Genomic DNA, 23,440 nt, shown 5'->3' with positions numbered 1-23,440 from the left:
GCTAAAAGCTAGTGTAACAGACAGTTAAGTCTGCCTGTGTCCTTTGCAACCAAAAGAAAAGTTTTGTTTTATGTATATGAGTGCTTTACGTGTGTGTGTCTGTGTGTGTGTGTGCGTGTGTGCCTCAGATACCCTGGAGCTGGAGTTACACACAGTTGTGAGGTGCCATGTGGGTGCTGAGAATTGAACCTGGGCACATGAATTGTGACTTCAAGGCCAACCTAGAGGTACATAGCAAGTTGCAGACCAGCAAGATCTAAATGCACATTGTATAAAAAAAAATAACTCTTGTACATAAATGGACTGAGTATAAAGAGAAGGTAGAATTTCTAGTGTTCTCAGTTGTTGTCTTTACTTTGTTTATGTCTGAATGTGTGAAACCACCCACACATGAGCTGAGAAGGAGCCAGACCTGCTGGCTTCAGAGTTGCCCTGTTTCTGTCAGCAGAGAGCAGGGCCATGGGCTTGTCCACTCACTGTGTGTACTTGCTGTGACTGGACTAGTGCTCTGTCCAGGTTAAAGGAGGCTTCTCACAGGACAGCCTCTGGAGTCTAATCATTGGAAGAGAAATCGTTCTGCTTCTCTAGCACAACTTTAACTCTGAGAAGGTAGAAACTATATTTTCCTTTGTGTCTTCATTATCTAGAAAACCAGACTGATTCATAGTTTACACTTAGAAAAATGATTGTTGAATTAATGAATGCATTCTGAACACTTTATTTCATGGGCCCTGACTTCACTAACCAGTTTTGTCTCTGTGTCTCCTAGTGGAGACATTAATGGTTGGTTGCTAAAATTAGACTGTCTCTCTATGTTGTTTTATCTCATTTTATCCAACATTACAAATTATTATGTGCTTCTAATAATAGTTTGTAGTAATATGTTATAACTGAAATTACTTTGTATCGTTTTTAATATATCATGGACTCATGAGAGAAGTGTTTGTCATGTGAGCCTGAGTTCAGTCCTGGAACCCATAGTAGGAGAGAAGAACTAACTTTGATGGTGTCCTCTGACCTGTTCACCTGTACTCACTTAAGTGCACAGTCAAGTAATCTCTCTCCCCCCTCTTTCTCTCCTCTCTTTCTGTTACACACACACACACACACACACACACACACACACACACACACAGATTGAGGTTTAAAAAGCTGAATGTAGTGATGTATACTTTTAATCCCACCATTGCGAGGCAGGAAGGTGGATCTCTGTGAGATCAAGAAGACCAGGCCGATCTACATACAGAGTTCAGAACAGCTCGAGCTACATGGAGAGCATAATGAGACCTTGTTTCAAAGAATATGTATCCTGACTCAGGATGTCGTTCAGTGGTTGAAAACCTATGCATAGCATATATGAGGCCCTGCATTTGATTTTTTTTTTTTTGGAGCTGGGGACCGAACCCAGTGTAGCATCAATAGGCAACATCCTAGTAAAGGACTATTTCCGTACGTAAGCACCGTTCCTGCACGTAGCTGAGAAGTGATTGTTCCTGGGCTGTGTGATAATGAGTGCGGCAGGTGTCCAGAAGGACAGTGACACGTGGTGCACGCCCGAGGCATTTCCCTGTGTGAGCTTCCTTACAAGCAGAGAATGTGATTTCCTATTGTATTTAGTGCTACTATTCCATAAATTAATTGGCAGCTCTCTGGATACTACAATTTTAGAAATAATTCGACTGATTTCATGTTTCTGGAATTTATTCCAGTGTGACAAGGGAATATGCTTTGCATGGCTTGGAGAGATAACTTCTGTGATTAGAAGCTGACATTTTAATAGCAGTCAATGCTGTTTTGATTGGCCTTGTGCCAATAATCTGTATGTTTCTAACAATTGCTTCCAGCTTGCTTAGGAAGTGATGCAGAAACTATAGCCTTGGATTGAATATTCTTTCATGCTTTTAAGTTTTGTGATGAAAGTAAACAAGCCTTGGCACAGGAAAACTATTTAGATGATCGTATTTTTAACACCTCTTTTTATGTCATTTCTTTTGAACATTTAAGATCATAAGGACTTTAAGTTTAAGAAGCCATATTTAATCTTTGTGGTTTTTTCAGATACAGTTAAAAAACTCCAAGACCAAAAGCATGACTTGGAAAGAGAAAACAAGACCCTTCACAGGAGACTTCGGGTAGGGTAAATCTTCATGTGCTGCCTCACTAGAAAACGTGACTCTCTGACGTGCACTGTACCTTAACCTGTAGATGTGGTGGGATGTTGCCCACACTGGGATTTGGGCTGAAAGCAAGTGCCCGTACTTTAAATTGGATCTGGCACTGCATTTAAGGTAGGAGAATATACTGGTAGTTATTTATAGATAGATGTGTTTGAAAATAGTTTATTAAGGCTTGATTTTAAAATCACAGACCAGGCTGTTTGTATGTGAGTTTTCTGTGTTCTCGGGGTTGGCTTGGCTGCCAGCCCCCATGCTGCTAAGATGTGCAGGGACAGCTAATCACAGACCCTGAGTCCTGAGCCAGTTGTTGTAGCTACTTTCATGGTACCAGAAAATTGCTTGGAGGACGAGAGGATGGCTCAGGCAAGGCCCAGCTGTGGCTCTGGGGGAAGCGAAGCCCCTGGGGAGACTTCTCCGCCCAGTCACACCCGCATCCTTCTTGTCTGGGAAGCAGCGGAGCTCTGAGTTCCTTACGTCTCCGTGTGACTGTGTCTGCCTGCGCTAAGTTCAGTTTTTCTTCTGCCTTCCTCTTCCTTTTCCTTTACTTTAGATTTTTTTTTCCTGCTAGTTTTTGATGTCAGGGTATTTATAGTTTTTACTGTATGGTTCACATACCATTTATATACCTTCCAGAGGTACAGCTCTAAATTTTTGATGATATTTATTTTCGTAACACTTGCTTTGAAACTTGCATGAGGAAGAGAGGTCTAACATTGTTCTCATTAATATTTATTGAGCACTCTGAATACTTAATGCCTCGGTAGGGGATCAGATGGCAAATCTTTCCTTCATTAGGAACGAGTTTACTGATAAGAGTTGCTTTGTTTTAAAAATAGATAACAGCAATTCTTGGAATTAAAAAAAAGTCATCATTCAAGAGTATGTCTTGTTAGGCCAAACTAATCATAAACAAACTTTACTGCTTTTAAGTAAATCCTCACCGCTTTCTTTTGGAAATGAGAGTTTACTTTCTAATGCAGGAAGAGTCCGCAGAATGGCGGCAGTTTCAGGCTGATCTCCAGACTGCGGTGGTCATTGCAAATGACATCAAGTCTGAAGCCCAAGAGGAGATCGGTGATCTAAAGCGGCGGCTACATGAGGCCCAAGAGAAAAATGAGAAACTCACCAAAGAATTGGAGGAAATAAAGTCACGCAAGTAAGTTCTGAGAAGCCAGTTGTGTTTCCGTAAGGAACAGTGATGTGGCACTGGTGCTGGTCTTTGTCCTGGTGCTCACAGTGCAGCCCTCTTATTTATCTGTAGACTGCAGGTCTGGAAGCAGACTGAATCAGCTTCAGTCTGGCCCTGCCTCTTGGTGTGTGCTCTCAGTTAACAGTTTAATTTCCCTGTGCCCTGGGCCTCAGTTCTCTGAGCTGTAACAGGAAGGCCCTGTGAGCCACTGTATAGTGCTGTGCTGAGTACGTGAGCTGCTGTTTGCAGAGGGATCAGTAAACTCGAGTTACCAATTTGGGAAAAGCAGTGACTGGGACAGTGTGAGTTTATTTCCATCAGTCACTTGAGGAATTTCTATTTTTTTTTCCAAAGTCCTCCAAAGTAGTACCCTCTACATCTAACACAGAGACCATTGGAAATCCATAAAAATGGCCACAGGAGGTGACACCTGAGATATGTTTCAAGTTCCACAGTGACACTCAGAGTGGGGTAACAAGTTTATGTGTTTGATGTTATTATTAAGAATTTGATTTTTTTTCACTTTGAATAATGTTTAATTAGGCATAGAAAAAAAAAGCAGTATATCTTTGAAAGGCTTTTATTTTGTTATGACTTAGTCCTAATGTGTTGCTAAGTGTTAGTCATTGGCATCCTTAAGCTGAACTTGGAACGGGACCTAATGAAACCCCCCTGGTATAAAGCTGGAGTTACTTTTTTATCTGTATTCATAAGTAAATACCTTGTCAGAAATACCTCATTTGATAGTTGCCCTGAGTACTGAAGTTGGTTGCGTCCGTCCATCCATCCGTCCACTCATACATCCATCCACCCACCCATCCACCCACCTATCCATCCATCCATCTATCCACTCATCCATCCACCCACCTATCCATCCATCCATCCATCCACCCACCTACCCATCCACCCACCTATCCATCCATCCATCCATCCATCTACCCACCCACCCATCCATCCATCCATCCATCCACCCATCCATCCATCCATCCATCCATCCATCCATCCATCCATCCATCCATCCATCCATCCATCTATTCATCCATCCATCCATCCATCTATTCATCCATCCATCTATTCCATCCATCCATCTGTCCGTCTGTCCATCCATCCACCTATCTATCCATCCATCCGTCCGTCCATCCATCCACCTATCTATCCATCTGTCCATCCGTCCATCCATCCGTCCGTCCGTCCGTCCGTCCGTCATGCTAGGGATGAACCTAGGGCCTTACATCTGCCAAGCCAGTGCTCTGCCCTTAAGCCCTAAAATTCTGTTCTTGAAGGATCGCTGTGTGGGATCCCAAAAGTGTACTAGTGTTTATGTTTCGAGGAGATGCCTACCAAAAGACTCAGCATCCTGGGCTCGGACGGGTGGAAGTGGTTAAGAGTATTTCCTGCTCTTCCAAAAGATCTGAGTTTAGTTCTAGCACTCTTTCGTTAGGTGGCTCAGGACCACCTGTAATCCCGTTCCAGGGAACATGTTGCTCTCTCTGGCCTCTGGGCCTCTCCCCCTCCACACACACACACACACTCTATTAAAATCGACGAGAGAGCGTCGTGCGCTGTGCTGTTGTCAGAGTGATCCTCTCCATTATGAGACCCTTCCCGGCCCCTTGCTCTTAGTTGTCACAGTACTGCTAACAGGTAGCTGACTGCGTTCACTGATGTGTGAGTTGACAGTGAGGAAGGAAGCTCAGCTCGATGACGCAGGGCCTGTGTACCAAATCAGAGTCAAGCTCATTATGACACGTGTAGCTGGTCCTTTTTTTTTTTAAGCGCAAAACTGCCTAAATGAAACAAAACATGGGTTTCCCTTAACAGTACCCTTCTTGAAAGGTTTACAAAATACAGTCTTGGAGCAGTGCCGTTTCCAACCTTCCCTGTGACAAGTGGAAGTGTGAGTGGGCACTTCTGCTTCCACCCATGTGTCCTAGTGTGGGGTGGCTGAGGTGCCACTGTGTCGGCTTCAGTCTGAGCTGCTTTCTCCTCATGGAGCAGCATCCTAATTTGATAGGAGTCCCTTGAAAGTGACGAGGCACCTGTCCATCGAGGAAAGCAACTGCTGGTATTTGCTGCTGACGAAATGTCAGTCTTCAAGGGAGCCTGAGAATTTTGGAAAACTTCTCTTGCCATTGCAAGAAAATTTAAAGAGATTTTTTTCTTTAAAATTGTGTTTGTTTATTTTGTGTCTGTACATCTGGAAATGAGAAGGCAACTTGTCAAGCTTGGTTTCTCCTGCTATGTGTGCTCTGGGCATCAAACTCAGGTTGTCTGATTTGGTAGCAAGCAGCTTTACTGAAGAGGCATCTCACTGGCCTTGGAGGTTTTTGATGCTAATATTAGTAATAGCAAATAGGACTTAAATGTGTTATATAATTAAAAGCATGTGAATGAAAAGTCTGTAAGATGCCAATGTTTTTGTTATGATCAATATATGATGCTGTAGAATCAGATGGTAGGAAAGTCTTTCAAAATCTGTACCTGACCAGTGGATTTTAATGGGTAAGATAGGAGAGGTTTATTTACACCGCTTCATTTTCCTCACTGTTGCTGGTCTCTTCTCCTCGGAGTGCTGGTTCTCAAACATCTTCACTCACACTCGGCAAGTGCTGTAGCGCTGCATGGTGTCTCCCGTCTGCAGCTCACTTCCCCTCTTGATACTGCACATTTAACCCAGGGTTTTCTACCTGCTTAGGCAGGGGCTCAGCACTCAGTTACTCTCCAGCCCAGAAAAAATTTAGTAACGTCCATTGTTTGATTTTAGTGTATATAGTAGAATAGTCAGAGTTAGCTGAAAGGATGTTAATATTCTTCTGTATTTCAGACACATATCTGTTTGAGATCTGGATTTTTTTTTTATATCTTAGTAGATTAAATACAGAAGAAGTAAGAATATAGTTGTCATTTAAGCAGTTAAATGCATATGTCAGTTTACCTATCCGTCCGTCCGTCCGTCCGTCCATCCATCCATCCATCCATCCATCCATCCATCCATCCATCCATCCATCTATCTATCTATCTATCTATCTATCTATCTATCTATCTATCTATCTATCTATCTAATTACTTATTTTGAGACAAGGTCTCCCTGTGCAGCCTGGCTGTCTTGGAGCTCACTATTCAGACCAGGCTGGCCTGGAACTTAGAGAGATCCTCCTGCCTCTGCCTCCTGAGTGCTAGGATTAAAGGCATGTACTACCACACCTGGCTAAATACATACTTTTAAAAATGTTAGACACGGGCTGGAGAGATGGCTCAGTGGTTAAGAGCACTGACTGCTCTTCCTGAATTCAATTCCCAGCAACCACATGGTGGCTCACAACCATCTGTAATGGCATCTGATGCCCTCTTCTGGTGCATCTGAAGAGAGTGACAGTGTACTCACATACCTGAAATTAAATAAATAAATCTTTTAAAACAATTTAAGATACTTTTCTTAGCAATTTTTGAATTTTGAAAATAAAGTTTATTATAAAATATTTTTAGGTGTTTTTCAAACAGGATTTCATTAAGATTATAGAATATTTTATTCAGCTCTGTGTGAATTAGACTAGTTTAGAGCTGAATACAAATGTTTGATGGCCTTAATAAATGTGTTGAGCTTCTCTAGTCCTTTAGAGGGATTGCTTTGGAGACCATAGTGGTTTACCTGTTCTTAGGGAGCTGGAACTTTTGGTTGCGTTCCTCTGTGGGTCTCTGAGAAGCACAGTGTAGCTGGAGTCAGCATAGATCATCTGCTAGTGAATTCCCCGGTGCCTGAGGAGGGCTGCGCCTTCCTGGCAGCACAGAACAAGAGAGTCCCAGTTGAGTCAGGCTGAGGCCAGTCTGCCTCCGACTTACTGCTAATTGATTGCTGATGTCCTCACCTGACATGTAATGCAAATAGAACTTGATGGCTATTTAACTTGCTTAGGACAGCCTGAGAGAGCATCTCAGTATCATTTCCTGCTGTCTCCCAGGCAAATAATATTAGGTCAGGCAATTGTGTTCAACTGGTACAATTAAAAAAAGACAAAAAAAAAAAAAGGGCAAAAACCAAACCCTAATAACTTTTAATGCTTCTCAATCAGGAATTTAAAAATGGGCATTACCTCATACATACAAATGAATACCTTTATCTGAACTGTTTTTAGGCAAGAGGAGGAGCGTGGCCGGGTGTATAACTACATGAATGCTGTTGAAAGAGATCTGGCAGCCTTGAGGCAAGGGATGGGACTGAGTAGAAGGTCCTCGACTTCCTCAGAGCCAACTCCCACAGTAAAAACCCTCATCAAGTCTTTCGACAGTGCGTCTCAAGGTAACTACTTCTTCTGTGTCTGTGGACCCCAGGGTTTACGATTCTGTCTACTTGACATCCGTATCATTGTATGCTCTTTGTTTCGTCAGGCTGACTATGGCATCATACAGTGCCATGTAGCATCACATAGTGTCACACAGTGCGGCGGCATGGTGTCATGAGTTAAGGCCCGTTCTGCAGGGTTTGGAATGCACTTCAGTTTAGAAATCCTGGTCTCAGCTCCATGCCTTACTTCCTAGGCCAAGCAGTATCTTGTCTCCCTGGGTGGATCATACTCATTCCTGTGACTTCTTGTATCTTCTTTATATGCGGACTTCTGGATACATAACCCTCCTCTGACTTTCTCAGTGCTCTATAGCAAGTGCCTTGTTGATACAGACCCCAAGCGTCCTCATGCCAGACCAGAACCCATTCTCCCACTTCTTCTGCTTCATTGTTCTCTTTCCCTCGAGTCAGCAGAGGTCTACCCAGTTACTGGGCCCAGAAACCTAGGAATCTAAGCTAACTTCTTTCCCTCAATGTCTGACCTCCACCATGAACTTCTCTGTTTTTTTCACTTTCTTCATCTCTAGAGACAATGGCATTAGTTCAAGGCACCTTCGACTACTAATTTCAGTAAACTTGGGATTAGTCTCATCTTTTGCCTTTGAGAGAGTTTTTCTTGTTTAAAATCTTGGAATTATCTGGAATAACTGGAATGAAGTTCAGATCAAACTTCTGTAGCTGCAAGCTCCTCTTTCACTTTGTACAGCCCGATGGCACTGCAAGCTAAACTCTTGATGATGTAGCTCTTATGGCACGGACCCTGAAGCTTTATCTGCAGTCTGTCATAAATGCTATAGCCAGTCTCTGTCTGTCTCTCTGTCTGTCTGTCTCTCTCTTTCTCTCTCTTTCTCTGTTTATATTGTTTATTGAGATAGGGCCCTGCTATGCAGCCCAGGCTGACCTAAATAGAAGAAGCTCAATCTAGTTTCACCTACCGCCTCTGCCTCTGAAGTACTGAGATTATAAGTATTTGCTGCCTTTCCTGCCTGTGGTTTCTTAAAGATACATAAATAGTGATGTTAGATGGAGCTGGGCCTCATGAGTACTATAGTGCTGCACCACTGAGCTTCGCCCCATCCTCTTGTTTTCTTTCTTTCTGAGTTCATTGCCTTATGGAGTATTTTCCTTACATTGTGATTAAATAGCCAAAGTGAGGTGCTGGCCCAGGGAAGCAGCCATCTTTCTGCTTGAAGAAATGCCTGTCACAGGAACCTTCCCTGCGCCACGTGTCTGTTGCTAACTTTCCCATCTGCTGTTCTGCAGTACCAAATGCTGCTGCTGCTGCAATCCCTCGGACACCTCTGAGTCCAAGTCCCATGAAGACCCCCCCTGCAGCTGCCGTTTCCCCCATGCAGGTAAGAGCCTGGCAATCATTGACAGCTCAGAAAGCTTTACATGTGCTTGTTAGACGCTCAGATAGACAAATGACTGCCTCCAAGGGGCGGTTGTTGCCTTCGCTTGTCTAAAGTACCAGGAGTGTCCTTAACCTCTTCTGGGAAACTTGGGTGTCTCTGACTATGTAGGTGGCGTATCTTCTCTTTTGCTGTCTAATAGATCATTTTAAATCTTGCAGACTTAATGGCTGGAGAGATGGCTTGAACAGTTAGGAGAGCTCACAGGTCTTACAAAGGACATACGATCAGTTCCTAGCACTTAAGTGAGACTGCACACAATACCATGTAACTTGAGCTCCTTGGGCATATCTGACACCCTTTCCTGGGCCTCCGTGGCACACCCAAATGCAAGCACACATATCTACACACTTGCACTTACACAACCCAGAGTTAAAGGTTGGTCTACTCGAGGCATGAGTTGAGAAATGTTGGTCATTTAAGGCCATTTGTCACTGTCAGGCTCGAGGATATGACATTGTTGATCCATTATAAAGAACTCCAAGAATTATTCTTCTTTGCCATTGCTGGAGTGTATCCAGGAGCAGGGCAGGGGGCTGTTCTCTGTGGTACTCGAGAGACACTCTTGTTACTCCATGTTCCCAGCCACTCTCAGAATGCTGCTGGAGTGCAATACTTTAACATGGGTGAGAGTAGCTGAAGGCCCTTGAACTAGCGTTCTGTGATAGCCAGTAGCACGGCTAACTCCCTAAAGTTAGACCTTGGGACATTGTCTTTTTGAGTTGAGACTTCATGATTGGCCCTGTGATTTGTGGGTGGACTTTTAAGCTCTTACACTCTAAGAAAAATGCAGCCTCTCTGCATGCATTCCTCATGCATTTTCATGTTTATACAAGATGTCTTACTAATTTTAAAGGAAGGCAAGGAAACTCCATGTTTTGCCTGCAGATTTAATGCCTTTTAGATGTTCTTTATTAATCAGGCTTGGAATCTGAAGGAACAAAGCAAGATGCCAAGTAAAACAAGCCTCAAATAAGATGAGTGAGATGCAGCTTCTGTTTGTTTGTTTTTCAAGAAATGGCTTCTCTGTGGTGCTGGCTCTCCTGTGGACCAGGCTGCCTTGAGCTTGCAGAGCTCTGCCAGCCGCCACCTCCTGAGTGCTGGAATTTAAAGGCATTTACCACGACTGCCTGACTAGTTTTTTAAAAGTGTCCTGGGCAGGAATCCTTGTTATGTGGGTACAACAAGAGCTATCTTGGACAGATGGAAAGCTGGGCAAGATGTAGAAAGCCATTGTTTTCAGACATCGCCCTGCTGTGGTCCCTGAAAAACAATACTGACTGAAGAGGGAAGCCTGGCCTGAGGGAAGCCTGGCTGTGGCTCTCTTTCCGTGGGGCAGTTTAGGGAGGATGATCCAACTTGGAACAGAACAGGACAAACCAGTTAGATCTGAGGATACAAACCAACATTCAAGGAAAATGAAGTTGCTAGAATTTTCAGGACAGAGCCCCTGGGAAGAGGAAGCTACACAGAAAAGGTCCAGACATTTCCATAAGAATCCTGAATCCGCTTGAGGCCAGCTGCCTTTCTCTGATTGGAGTTAAGCCCTATAAAGCCTGGCAGGAAGACTTTTCAGACAGATGCTTTCCATAGTTTATACAGGGCAGGGAGTCCTGGGAGTTCGTGTCAGCCTCTGTGAAGAGCCTCTTGAACAGATAAGGGAATAAAGAGCCTCTAGCTAGCTCTCGAGTGTGTGATAGTTAGATCTGCCTGAAGGACTGTAACAGTAACCTGCAGAAGCATTAGGAGAGCCTGAGTAACTGTCGCAGGCAGTCTGTAGACTCCCAGTGAGTCAGGTACTGGCAGGCATTGTTTGTGTACTCTGCCCTGGTTGAGTGTTGTCCGTGATCCGTGCTAGAGAATAGAGTATGGCAGGAGTAATGCAACGGCATTCCCAGAGAAGGTTATACAATTGGCTTCTCTTGGGAGTGCTCCTCTTAAGTTCACTCTTGCTGCTGTTTGGGTTCACCCACTCTGAGGGAGCCTCCGTGGTTGCCATGTTGTGAGCTTGTTCTTGCACAGACGACGGCTGAGTAAGTAAGCTTAGCAGTGGTACTGAGTCTCAATAACCCCTGCTGATGAACTTAAAATGTGGGGATCTCCCCACACCTTACCTCCAGTCTACCTTGGTGAGAACTGACAGCTAGATTTGCCTGCTCACGGAAGGCCTGGAGCTGGAGTTATCTTCTAAGCATTTGACCCATAGAAATCATGAGATAATCAACGTTATTGTTTAAAGTCACCGGGAAGTACTGGGGTACTGTGTCATACAGTGACCATAAGTGATATAGTACGTTATTTCTGCCAGTCAAGACGGCCAGAACGGTATTACAGTTTTTAAGCAGACTCCAACAAAATAAAACATAGTCTTATGTTTATATAGACGTGCAGAGGGATTTGAGTATGTGAAAACACTCGGAGTACTTGATTTCAACATTTGCAGTATGACACGAACAGTGTGTTTCCTCGAAGAGAGATCAGAGCGTGGAGAGAGTCCTGGGGTAGTTGAGCTGACTTCAGCATGGCTGTCAGGGTTCTGTAGTGTGAGGGTAGATAGTCCACACAGGATGCTGTGTGGCATGCTAAGGCTGACCGTAGACTCAGATGACAACACTGCACATGAAGCTTCTACACAGGAACAGGAGTGAAGATCTTTGTATTCTTTGAGCATGCAAAGGCTTCTTTCTTATTTATCACACACATACACACACACATACATACACACACACACGCACACACACACATACACGCACACATGCACGCACACATACACACACGCACACATACACACATACGCACACATATACACATACACACATACACACACGTACACATAAACACATACATACACATACATACACACACATAAACACACACATACACACACGCACACACATACTCATGCACAAAATGAATCATAAAAGCAACTGATATTTGGGCAGCAAGATTTTTTTTAATTTGCCCTAAACACATGGCAGATAAGCAAAGGTGTACCATGCACAAGAGCATGTATTTGCAGTATTTACTTGAAGAAAAGAATTGCATGCAGTAGCTTGAAGACCCCGTGTGCTTAAGGGCAGGTGGCTTATAGGTGAGCATTCGTGAAGGTGTTCAACATTGGCAGCCATCAGGGAAATGGAGTTCACAGTAAGGTGCCAGTCCATACCATGGGCAGAATGAAAGGTTTTCAGTGTGAAACGTGGAGAGGCTGGGCCTTTTGCATAGATCTTACGGGAAAGTGAAACAAGGAGCTGGAGGTTAGCTAGATTTTAGAGAGATACGAGGGCTGGGGTGTCAAGGCAGAGGTAGGTGGGTCTCTGTGAGTTTGAGGTCAGCCTGATCGACCTAGCAAGTTCCAGAACAACCAGGGTTACTGAGCCAGATTTTGTCTTTAGGGTGGCTTGGGGGCTGGAGAAAAGCCAAGCAAATAGAAGTACAGACAGAAGCGTGGGCAGCCTGGTCCTGATCTAGTAGCTGCAGCAGCAGTGGGGTAAGGGGTGCTAGGCCGCTGTGTACGCCCACCTACGTCAGGGGATGAGGAAACGCCTAGCAGGGCTTTCAGCTGAGTTAGAGGCCACAGCCTGTCCCCGGAAGTCGTCAGAGTATCCAGTGGGAGGTGTAGCTGAGGTCTGTTTGCAATGGGGACAAGAAAAAGCAGTAAAACCACAATAGAAACATGCATATTTCGGTCTGGAACTTAATTTTGTGTTTAGCGAATTGGCGTGTGGTTAAGTTATTGAAGAATTAAATTGTATTCAGAGTGCCAGAAGCTGTTAGGGTCAGTGGTATATGTTACTGTAACAGGGTCCCAAGGAAGCCTCTTTATGTAGAGGAAGTGTCCTTATCTTGACTTTGCCCGTATTCTAGTTGTGATATTTTAATAATAAAATTATAAGATGCTACCATTAAAGGAAACCGGGTGAAGACGATGCTGGCTATATTATTTCTTAAAACTGCATAGGAATATATATTTTTCTTATAATAAATTTATCTTTTTAAATGATTTAGTTTTTATCTTAATGCATTAGTATTTACATGCACATTTAGCTGTGTGAGGGTGTCAGATCCTCTACAACTGGAATCATAGACAGTTGTGAGTTGCCAGGTAGGTGCTGGGAACCCAGGTCCTCTGGGAAAACAGCTAGTGGGTACTTTTAACCACTGAGCCATCTCTTCAGCCCCCAAAGGTTTTTTTAAGTCTACAGATCATACATTGTATGTGCCTATTGTGTGTTTATAACCTTGCCTTAGCAGAACAAAGGAATCACTCATTGTTTATAATGAAATATCTACTCTTGGAAGCTTTTGTTTTCCTGTGAGTCTTGGGACTAGATCTTACATGCTCTTGCTTTCTTTTCAGAGACATTCTATAAGTGGGCCAGTCTCGACCTCCAAGCCTCTGACAGCCTTATCGGATAAGAGGTCAAACTATGGAGAAATTCCCGGACAAGGTACAGCCAACGTGTTCATGTTGTCTCACCTCCTTGTTAGGTGTCGTGTTCTTTAGCTGGTTAACTTACTTTCTTGGTGCTGACATCGTGCTAGCTGATCTGGTGTATCCAAAGTTTTTATTGCCACGTCCTAACTACAGGTAGGGAGATGAGTTACTCTTTCATCAGCTCATGAAGCTTTCAGGAACATGCGTTTCCTTTCTTGTGCTTTGAGACGAAGTCTTGCTGTGCAGTCAGACTGGCCTGACTGACTCAGGGTCTCCCTGCCTACTGCTGTAGAGTAGGGAGTCCTGCGTGTGCCCCTCCAGGTCATGCCCTTTAAATCATAGTAAGTAACACAGTGTGCGTGTCACTGCAAGACACCGTTCCACAGTTCTTCACAGAAAGTGTATTACGGTCCTTCCCGTTTTTACAGACACGGTAGAACACATAAAAAGTTAAGATCCAACAACATGCTTTCAAAGACTCATGCTTTAATGAAGAGGCACAGATAAAGATTTACATTGCAAAGCCGAGGACGGTAGTACACATCTGTGATCCCATTGCTCGAGTAGGCAAGGCAGGAAGACCCGAGTTCTAGGCAAGCCTGGTCTACACAGTGGGACCCTATTTCAGTATAGCTATAAATTTATACCATTCCGTGTTAACATGCTTATTCATGAGTCTGAACTAAAGTCTGCCATCTTGATAAATGTTTTCTACTCACCTTGTCCTGGTCTCAACTCCCCTCCCCCCCATTAACATTAATACACTTTCTTCTTGTTGTTTTTTTGAGACAGGTTTCTCTGTAATCCTGGCTATCTTAGAACTCTCTCTGTAGAGCAGGCTACCCTTGAACTCACAGAGAGCCTGCTCCTGCCTCCTGGGTGCTGGGATTAAATGCATGTACCACCACTGCCTGGCAACGTCCTTTTTTCTTTAACTTAAAATTTTTACTGTGAGGCTGGAGAGATGGCTCAGTGGTTAGAACACTGACTGTTCTTCCAGAGGTCCTGAGTTCAATTCCCAGCAACCACATGGTGGCTCACAACCATCTGTAATGGGGTCCGATGCCCTCTTCTGGTTCTGAAGGCAGCAACTCACATACATAAAATAAATCATTTAAGAAAAATATTTATTGGAACTGGGAAAAGGGCTCAGCAGTGAAGAGTGCTTGCTGTTCTTGTAGAGGACCTGGGATCAGTTCATGGCACCCACATGGGAACAGTAAAAATATACACGATCATCTAGGCTCTCCTAGTTTGTTTTCTCATGCTTTCCATCTGTCCACAGAGATCAGAAAAATAATTCAAACTGTGAGAGTCATTCTCTAGATTCCTTCAACTGAAAAACAATCTTGCCGCCCAGAGGGACCATGTGGGTACTAGCTCCACCTGCATGCTACCAGTGTGTGCTCACCTTTCATTGTGCAAAGTCACAGACCCTGCTGAACAGCCTCCCCTTCACAGACAGTCCCCCATAACCAAGGGCAGTACAGCTCCAAATGCCAATAGAGCCAAGATGGACAAGCCTTAGAGCAACTAATGATTGTCCTTAAAGATTTACTTATGAGTGTGTGCTGTTGCCTGCCTGGATGTCTATACAACTGTATGTGTGCCAGGTGCCTGCAGAGGCCAGAAGAGGGCTCTGGATCCCCTGCAACTGGTTAGGGCCACTTATAAGCCACTCTCCACCCTCTTCAACATTGTTTTCTCCTTTGTTTTAAAAGTAGTAACTATCAGTTCCAGTGTGCCTGTCCATATACTTCTGGGTCTGTGACCGTCTACTGAATGAAGCATGGTCAGCCAGGAGAGGACCCTTAAAAAAGCTTGGCTCCCCCCCTTTGTACTTATCACTGCCTCTGGTTTTATTTTTAAATTCTTTTTTTAGACAAGGCCCCATCATAGCTCAGGGTGGTCTCAAAGTTGCTATGGAGCTGAGGACAACCTTGAGTTCTCCATCGTGTAGCCTCTTCTTCCTAGGTGCTAGGGTTACAGGAATGTGCCAGCGTGCCACACTCCTTGTTTATTTACTTGAGACGAGTCCCACTCTGCAGCCCAGGCTGGCCACCAAACCCACCAGCTCGGTCTCTGTCTGAGTCATGGCCTTTCTGCTTGGTGTTCCTCAGATGCTGTTGCCTCAGGTCATTATTTCCTTGTCCAGTATTTTCAACTCTTGTAACTCCCACCTCAGTACACTGACATCTTTCTTGTGTTATGAAGAACTGCACATGGCTGCACGTTCCTGCAATCCCAAACTCTGGACGTTGAAGCAGGAAGCGAGAGAATAAGAAATCATGGCTCTGTTTCTTTGTCTGTCTTTCTCTCTGTCTCTTTCTGTTTGTTTCCCACATAAAAACAAAACAAGTCCCATCTTTCCCCACCAGCAGTTACATCCTCTCCCCATGTGCAGTTAGTTGATCCCTGCTTGTTATCCTCAAGAGATTCTAACCCTCTGTTTCCATCCGTATCTGTTGAATGCTCTGACCAAGGATGCCCGTGAGTTGTGTGGTCAGTTACCCTGCTCCTCTGTCACCGCATGCTGATGATTTCCAAAGTTATACATTCATTTCAGTTCTCCTTCCACACCCATTCTGGTCACCTTTCCATGTCTCCCCTTGGTTATCTCAGAGGGTTTGCACTCAGTGTGTTCACCTCTCTCTCTCATCTCGGAGTGGGCCATGTCTGTCCTCCCCTCTGCATGCCTTCGTCGGCAGCCGTGTGGATCTTACATTGCTAAGGAGCTCTTGAACAGCTCACCTCACGTTTTCACTGTGCATACCCAAGTCCTGGTCAGTGTCATTTTTTATCTCTACTGTCCTGCTCATTCTGCATAAACCTGTTTATTTCTGCAGCCACCGTGCTAACCCGATACAACCTGCATGCCCCCTGCCCCCCACCTCCAGGAGAACGTCCAACCTCCTTAAACAGTCTGGCTGCCTGCCTTTCTCGTGTCTGCAGCCTCACCTTGCTCTGTTTCCCATTGCACTGCTCTTCTGCTGGGCCTTGAGCCAGGAATTAGTCCCTGCTGACTTTTCTTTTTCCTGTGTAAAGACTATTTTCTTTCCAACTTCAGCCTCACTGTTAGTGCAAAAGAATAATCTCAGTGTTTTACAAAGGAGCATGTGAACAGAATGGTAGTTATTTGTTTAATGTTTTCTATTTTTGCAAAAGGGTCAGTCAGAACTTCCGTAAGTCTAGTGAACACTCTCACCAAAATGGCTTCCTGTTCACCTGTGCTGTAGGGGTGACTGCATCTCCTCTCATTGGTGGGAGCTCAGCCTCACAGTCTGATGCAGTTGGCTAACTGTGCAAAGGGGGCACTTGTTGGACTGTCTTTGATAGAAAGTTTTCTCAGAATTCTCCCTCTTTTCTTACATATTTTCTGTTTATCTTCGACCTCCCTTTAACTGCTGTTGGAGTTGGGGCTATGACTGATTTGCTTCTTCCAACTGGGTGGGATCACTGGGCATAGCAGTCAGGGTCCCCTTCAATGGAGCTATTGAGAAGGTCCTAAAATGTCATTAGCACTTTGTTTCTGTCACAGCCGGGTATAGGGAGAAATGAAGTGCCTGTGTGGGGCCTGGAAGAGGCACTCAGAGAAGTAGCCTCTGAGTTATAGGCATCACAGGTTCTAAGCAGTGAACCAGAGCCAGCAGGAAAGCGCAGAGGTGTAAGGGTTCAAGTGCATTAAGATCTTTTCATGAGCCCACAGGACATCTGCCATCGGGCTTTTCTCCATTTCCCTTTGGCTTCTAGGGCTGCTCTTCCGAGCACTGACGCCAGGGTTTGTTTTCAGGTACTGGGGTAGCTGTTGGATAGCTTTGGTCCCTCTATGATGACTTCAGGGGGTTAGAGAATTTAATCATGATTTAATTTTTAGGGCAAAACTGTCTCTTATAGGTAGGCAGGTGCTGCAGTGTTCAATGGAACCAAGATCTGAAATCTTGTATCTGAATAGCATTTTTCTTATTAAGAAGAAAATTACTAGTGAAATATAGTTGTGTAAATAACAGCACATATGGATTTTTAATGTTTAATGTTTAATGTCTAGTATGTGAAATCCTCAGACTGTTAAGGAAACATGGTAATCATTTCAGTTTTTGGTTATACCTTCCTACTGTATATTTAACATTCAGTGTGTGTGTGTGTGTGTGTGTGTGTGTGTGTGTGTGTGTGTGTGTGTGTGTGTGTTGGAGATACTCCTTTTCAATCTTCAGAAGCCTTGCTCAACTTGGAATTATAGAGGAAGCCATCTCTCTCTGCTGACTCTCCTGTTGTAGACTGTTGACTTGTTAGAGCCCGTCAGGTGCAGTCTCTGTGGCTTCCTTGAACAAGAAAAATGCCCACAGTTACAGGGCATTCTGTGATGTTCCATGGCCATCTGGGACCTAGTTAACATTCAAGGGCAAGAGAAAAATAGTCTCCCTTTTCATCCCTCTGACTTCCAAGTGTGGGTACAAACACCTAGAATGTCAGTTATACCAATCTGGTGCTTTTAACTGCTCTGCAATATTTAGATAAAACGTGGGCAAAAAACAAACCCTTTTAGCTCCATTGATTTAAGCAGAAGTTTGGCATCAATGTATTGGACTTTGACTTCACAAATTTTAATATCAGTTGTTTCTGAATGTCATCCTTTACACACCTTAAGTAACCCGCTCAGTAGAACTTACACATGCTTGCTAGGAGCTGGGAGCTTGGGGGTGGAGCTGAGCATGGCCTACCACCGCCATATAAAGTCTGAATAACTGACTGGTCAACGCCGGGGTGAGAGCACGTGCAAGGCATTGCTGATTGGAGCATGGGTGACCCGGAAGCAGCCACACGGGAAAGTCTTTACTTTCCATTGCTGCCAAGGGGGGGCTTCTTCTCCTTGGCCATCCCCAGCCTAAATATTCTAGTTCCTCTCTCTCTCACACACACACACACACACACACACACACACACACACACACACACACACACACACACACACACACACACTGTGTGTTACATATACAATAGAAAGAAGGTATAACCAAAAACTAAAGTGATGGCCGTGTTTCCTCCCAGCACATGTGATTTGGCAGGATTGCATACAGCTGGTTGGGAAGAGTGACTCGATACTCTGTTGTGGGTCTGATATCTGTTCCCATGTCCCTTCTGTGAAGGAACAATGGTTGTCAAGAAGCACAGCTTTGATGACCTTTTGTAAGGAGGCCCAGCAGAAATGGAGGTGATAGTAGTTGTTTGTCTCAAGCTAGTGCCGTGCAATGGCACTTTAATGAAAGAAGGTTGAAACCGTGCTTGGGGTAATGTATACGTTAGATGCCCTGTGTGTGCGCTGCTGACCTAAGCCCCAGTACAGTGACGACCGCGTCTTCCCACTGGTGGGAACTCAACTCCACAACCTGCCATTGGCTCACTGAAGTGAAGGTGAAAGGGTAGGCCCTTCTCAGGCTGCCGCTGACAGGAGACAAACCAGCCAGCCCGCTTTTCACAAGTGTCATTTCTCAGTCTTTCCTGGACGTGTCAGCCCAGTCTCATCAGCTGTTGGGTTCCCAGAGTCCTTTTTTCCTCCCATGAATCCTTTACTCACAGAATGGTGGTTGTCTTGCTTCTACTCTAGGTTCCGGGTTCTGTGACAAGCAGGTTTTTTCTCCTTTCTCTGTCTTTTGCAGTAAGCTACTACCCAACACATAGTAGATGCCCACATGGTTGTTTGTGAAGTAAAGGGGAGGCCTGTGGGGTTCTCAGCGGGCAGAGATGCCTGATGCTCCATCCGAGGGCCTGACCCCAGGACCTGGAACCTGCAAGGTGAAGGAAGGGAAGCAGCCTCTTTGATCTCAGGCTTCCACACGTGCCCACCGCACGCTAACAACAATAGGGATAAAGCGCTTTAAAGATGCTTAAAATATAAGAGCAGTCCCAGCGTTAGAGGTCGGCTTAGCTCTCAGTATAACCCTCCAGTCACACTTCCTGCAGACGGCTGACCCAGCTTACATGGACACAGAACCCAGCCTGCTCGCCCAAGACACCAATGGACCTGTGCTCCTACCGTGGCATGTGCGTCTCAGCTTGGGCTTAGGGATGGAGTGAAAATGCATCAAGAAACGCCCATGGCCTTTCTTCCGGCTGCTCAGAACTCTAGGTGCCTTCACCTTCTGCACTGGGGGTGGAACCCAGGGTCTTTTCATGCCCCTTAAGCAGCTCTGTGGAGCTACTGCTCTGGCCCTGCCACACATAATTTAAGAATAACTTAGCCAGGTGTGGTGTCCGTGCCTGTGAACCTAAGACTTGGGAGGTCAGTGCAGAGGAGAATAGAGTTTGAGGCCTCTCTGGGTTGCACAGTGAGCTCCTGCCTCAAAAAAAGAAAAAGGATTTGGTACATGTTTTAGAGAGGGCAGCTGTGTTGTAATGGGCATTATCTGCTGAAATGGGACAGGGGTAAGGACTTTCAGGATGCAGTGTAGAAAGACAAGTGGGAGGAGGGGCCTGGCACTGCCTGAGTGAGCTTTTTCCTAGTCACCAGCATGTAGGGGTAAGGTTGAATAAGGGGGTGATTCACAGGGTCACGTTATGTAGTCCTTCTGGCCTGGGACCTGTTTAGACCAGGCTGACCTTAAGCTCAGGGACCTATGTACCGTGCTGAAGTTAAATGTGTATGCCACCATGTCTGGCTGATACCTGTTTGTCTTTATGACATTTGTTTTACCTTCTTAATTTGCTATGTTCTTTGAGAGACTTAAGACTTTTAAGGAAATGATTCTTTAGGTTCATAATTGATTCAATTTAAAATATTGATTACAGGACTAGAGAGATAGTTCAGTTGGTAAAATGCTTTCTGTGTAAACTCAAGGTGCTCGGTTTGATGCCCAGCACCCTTGTAAAAAGCTGAGCACGGTGGGGCACTCTTATAAGTCCAGCACTGGAGAGGCAGACAGTCAGATCTGTAGGGCTCACTGGCAAGCCAGCCTAGCCTGGTTGGCCAGACCCCAGTACCAGTGAGACCCTTTCTCAAAAGCCAAGGCAGAAGGCTCCTGAGAAGTGACCTCTGGCTTCCACGCATGCATGTAAATAAAAAAGTAATAAAACATTGGCTTCTGTTTCTGCTGTCTTTTAGAATTTGTGCATGAAGTGCTCTTCCTTTAAAAGCTGATAGGATTCGGGACTCTGATATATGCTTGTAAGCTGTTTGTATAAAATGTTTGTTTAGTCAGGTGTGGTGTTACATGCCCTTAATCCCAGCATTCAGGAGGCAGAGGCAGGTAGATCTCTGAGTTTGAGCCCGGCCTTGTCTATTGAGTGAGTTCTAGGACAGCCAGGGCTACAGAGAAACCCTGTCTTGAAAAACCGTCCAACCAAGCAACCAACCAAACGATGTTTGTTTATGATATTGCTAATGATTTTAACCTCATGTGTCCTTAGGTAGAAAATAAGCTCTCTTTCCTTCTTCCTTGGCCTCTAAGTAGAAAGTAACTTTTTATTTCAAACTACATATTCCTAAGACTCTTGTAAAATATTACCTGGGGCCTGGGGAGATGACTCAATATGTACTTGATATGTACTGCTTTTTCAGAGGACTTTGAAGCCGTAGTATTTTAATCCCCTCTAAACTTTCCAGCGGGTGCCCGCCTGCTTCTCACTACCACCCCAGTGTTCTGGATTCCCCAAAGAAAGACACATACACAGCCTTTATTTTAAATACCTTAAACAGCTCAATGTCTAGGCCACTCCCTAACTCCACATGACTAACACACTCCCCTCCAATATTCATGATTTAATACTTACTAAATCTGTATTTTATCTTTGCTGCTCTGGACCCTGCTGGGCAGCCCTTCTGGGGCTGCTTTCCCCCTGCACCTACATGTCGGCCGTCTCTCCCTCCTGCACCTTTCTGACTTGGTGTATCTCCTGTGCTCTCATCATGGTGAAATCCCCTCTTCCTCCTTCCTGGAAATTCTAAAAGTCCCCCCTCTCTCTCCCTGTCTAGCCATTGGCCTCCAATCTTATTGACCAGTCAAAAAGCAACTGGGGACACTGAACAGGTTTTTGGGTAACACAATTAGCATGAGAACACAAGCTGCAACGGGCTTTGCGTGTGGTTCCCAGTGCCCACGCTAGGGCACTCATAACTTCTGTAATTCCACCTCCAGGGTCCTTGTACTCATGCATGTGTACACATGCACATATAGACACAATTAAAATACAACAAATCTTTTAAAGAATTACTGGGACTAAAATATGTGATATTCTAAAGACTCAGTACCATATGCCATTATTTTTTTGTTTGTCGTTGCCAGTCATTGAACGTAGGGCCTCAGACGTCCTAAAACATACTTTATTGTTGACCTGCTTTTCTAGCCACTAAATAGTTAATATGTTAAAAAAAGAAATGGGTGGGTATTCTTGGAAAGTAAGGCTAATCATAGTCTTTATTAAACACAGGCATTGTTGTTTAGTTTCCTACTAGTCATTTATCCCTGACCTATCAGATGGTGGCTAGGCAGAGCACATGCATTCATGTCTTGAGCCTGAGCACAGCCTGTTGGGTTGGTAAGCCTAGATTAGACGTGTGCAGAAGAGAGAGGGAGAGGACAGAAAGATTGCACCAGTGTTCCAGGAACTAAAGAGACTCCTAAGGAAGCATGTGGGTAAGAACCATGCTGAAGCCATGCTAGAGGCGACATCTGATTGTGTCATTCCTGGCTGCTCAGCAGACCACAGAGGAGGAGTGAAGGCTCTCAATGTTATCCCCCTGGAGAGCCTTCTCTGCTGTTGTCCAGATAACCATGGTTTATCAAGCCAGGCTCTTTCTTTCCCTCTACTATGTGTCTTTGGTCCATGATTTTCTGGCTGAAATACACTTCCCAGCCTTGTTTCTAGTAAGACCCAGCTTACTCCCACTGTTTTTCAACCCTTCTCTGCTACCTGAAAGAATAATGAACTATTCTCCTTTTTTGGAAATAAGAATGAACTATTTTCCTTTTTTAGCTGTATTATGGAATTCTAACTATGCCATCCAGGTCTATCTATGGATACTTGTATATTTGATGTCCCCTCTAACTTTAGGCATAGAAAGGCCTAGGCCAATGCAAGGAAACTCTTAATTTTGATTAAGTTGCTTTGAAGAATTAATTAAGTGGCACAAAATGACTTAGAAAGAATCCCCTGCATAGCATGTCTCACCATCATCTCTGGAGGTCAGCATGGTCCTTGTCTGTGGAGACTACTTTTAGTAAACATGCTGTTCCGGGGTCGAAGTGCTTTCCGTTAGGAGAAGGGATGAGTCTCACGGTTGAGAAGAGTAAGAGTCACCTTCCTTGTACTTCTGCCACCTCAGCATTCATCCATGTTGTTTTGTGACGTTTCCACTTTGTGCAGAGCATCTACTAAGAACGTCTTCAACTAGCCGACCCGCCTCTCTCCCAAGAGTCCCTGCTATGGAAAGTGCTAAGACCATCTCAGGTAATGACTTCTATCTGAAAAAAAGTATTGAAAACAAACCTAGAAGTTTCTAGTTGCCCACCTTGTAGTTGATGACCAGCTGAGGTACATCTTTCTGAAAGTTGAGAGTTAGATATGCAACAGTTGATCTGCAGAGTTGGTCAGAACACACAGAAAGGTTCCTGGAAGCTGTTTGCCTATGGTAAAGCCCCACACAGCGAGGGGCCTGGAGGCTCACTGTGCTTGTCCTCAGTTGCACCCATAAAGGAAAAGTTCTGGTAGCTCTGCTGTGGTATGGCTACTTGCTCTCGGACACAGAGTGAGCACCCTCCCTCGGCTGATGACTCTGAAGGGTTGGCATTACATAAAATGTTGTCTCAGAGTCTTAGCACACCACTTAAAAACTTATTGATTTAGGACATACAATGTACTTGAGAAAAATAATAGCCATAAAATTATGCT

At 44.6% G+C, this 23,440-nt stretch overlaps 1 protein-coding gene across 4 annotated transcripts in view; it reads left to right on the top strand.

The window, feature by feature from the left end:
- The window catches only part of Specc1l (sperm antigen with calponin homology and coiled-coil domains 1-like), a 105,682-nt gene that overhangs the window by 43,473 nt on the left and 38,769 nt on the right, over positions 1–23,440 (top strand). For all 4 annotated transcript variants that reach the window (XM_063279246.1, XM_063279247.1, XM_006256339.5 and 1 more), the window contains exons 6-11: positions 2,059–2,132; positions 3,158–3,333; positions 7,500–7,663; positions 8,972–9,063; positions 13,481–13,571; positions 22,916–22,999. In XM_063279246.1, coding sequence (XP_063135316.1) covers positions 2,059–2,132; positions 3,158–3,333; positions 7,500–7,663; positions 8,972–9,063; positions 13,481–13,571; positions 22,916–22,999 — 681 coding nt within the window. The remainder of the gene's footprint in view (positions 1–2,058; positions 2,133–3,157; positions 3,334–7,499; positions 7,664–8,971; positions 9,064–13,480; positions 13,572–22,915; positions 23,000–23,440) is intronic.

Source organism: Rattus norvegicus, chromosome 20, assembly GCF_036323735.1.
Source record: "Rattus norvegicus strain BN/NHsdMcwi chromosome 20, GRCr8, whole genome shotgun sequence".
In the NCBI taxonomy this organism is placed as follows: Eukaryota; Metazoa; Chordata; class Mammalia; order Rodentia; family Muridae; genus Rattus; species Rattus norvegicus.
The sequence above is the reverse complement of the archived record's forward strand: the minus strand, read 5'-3'. Positions and strand labels throughout refer to the sequence as shown.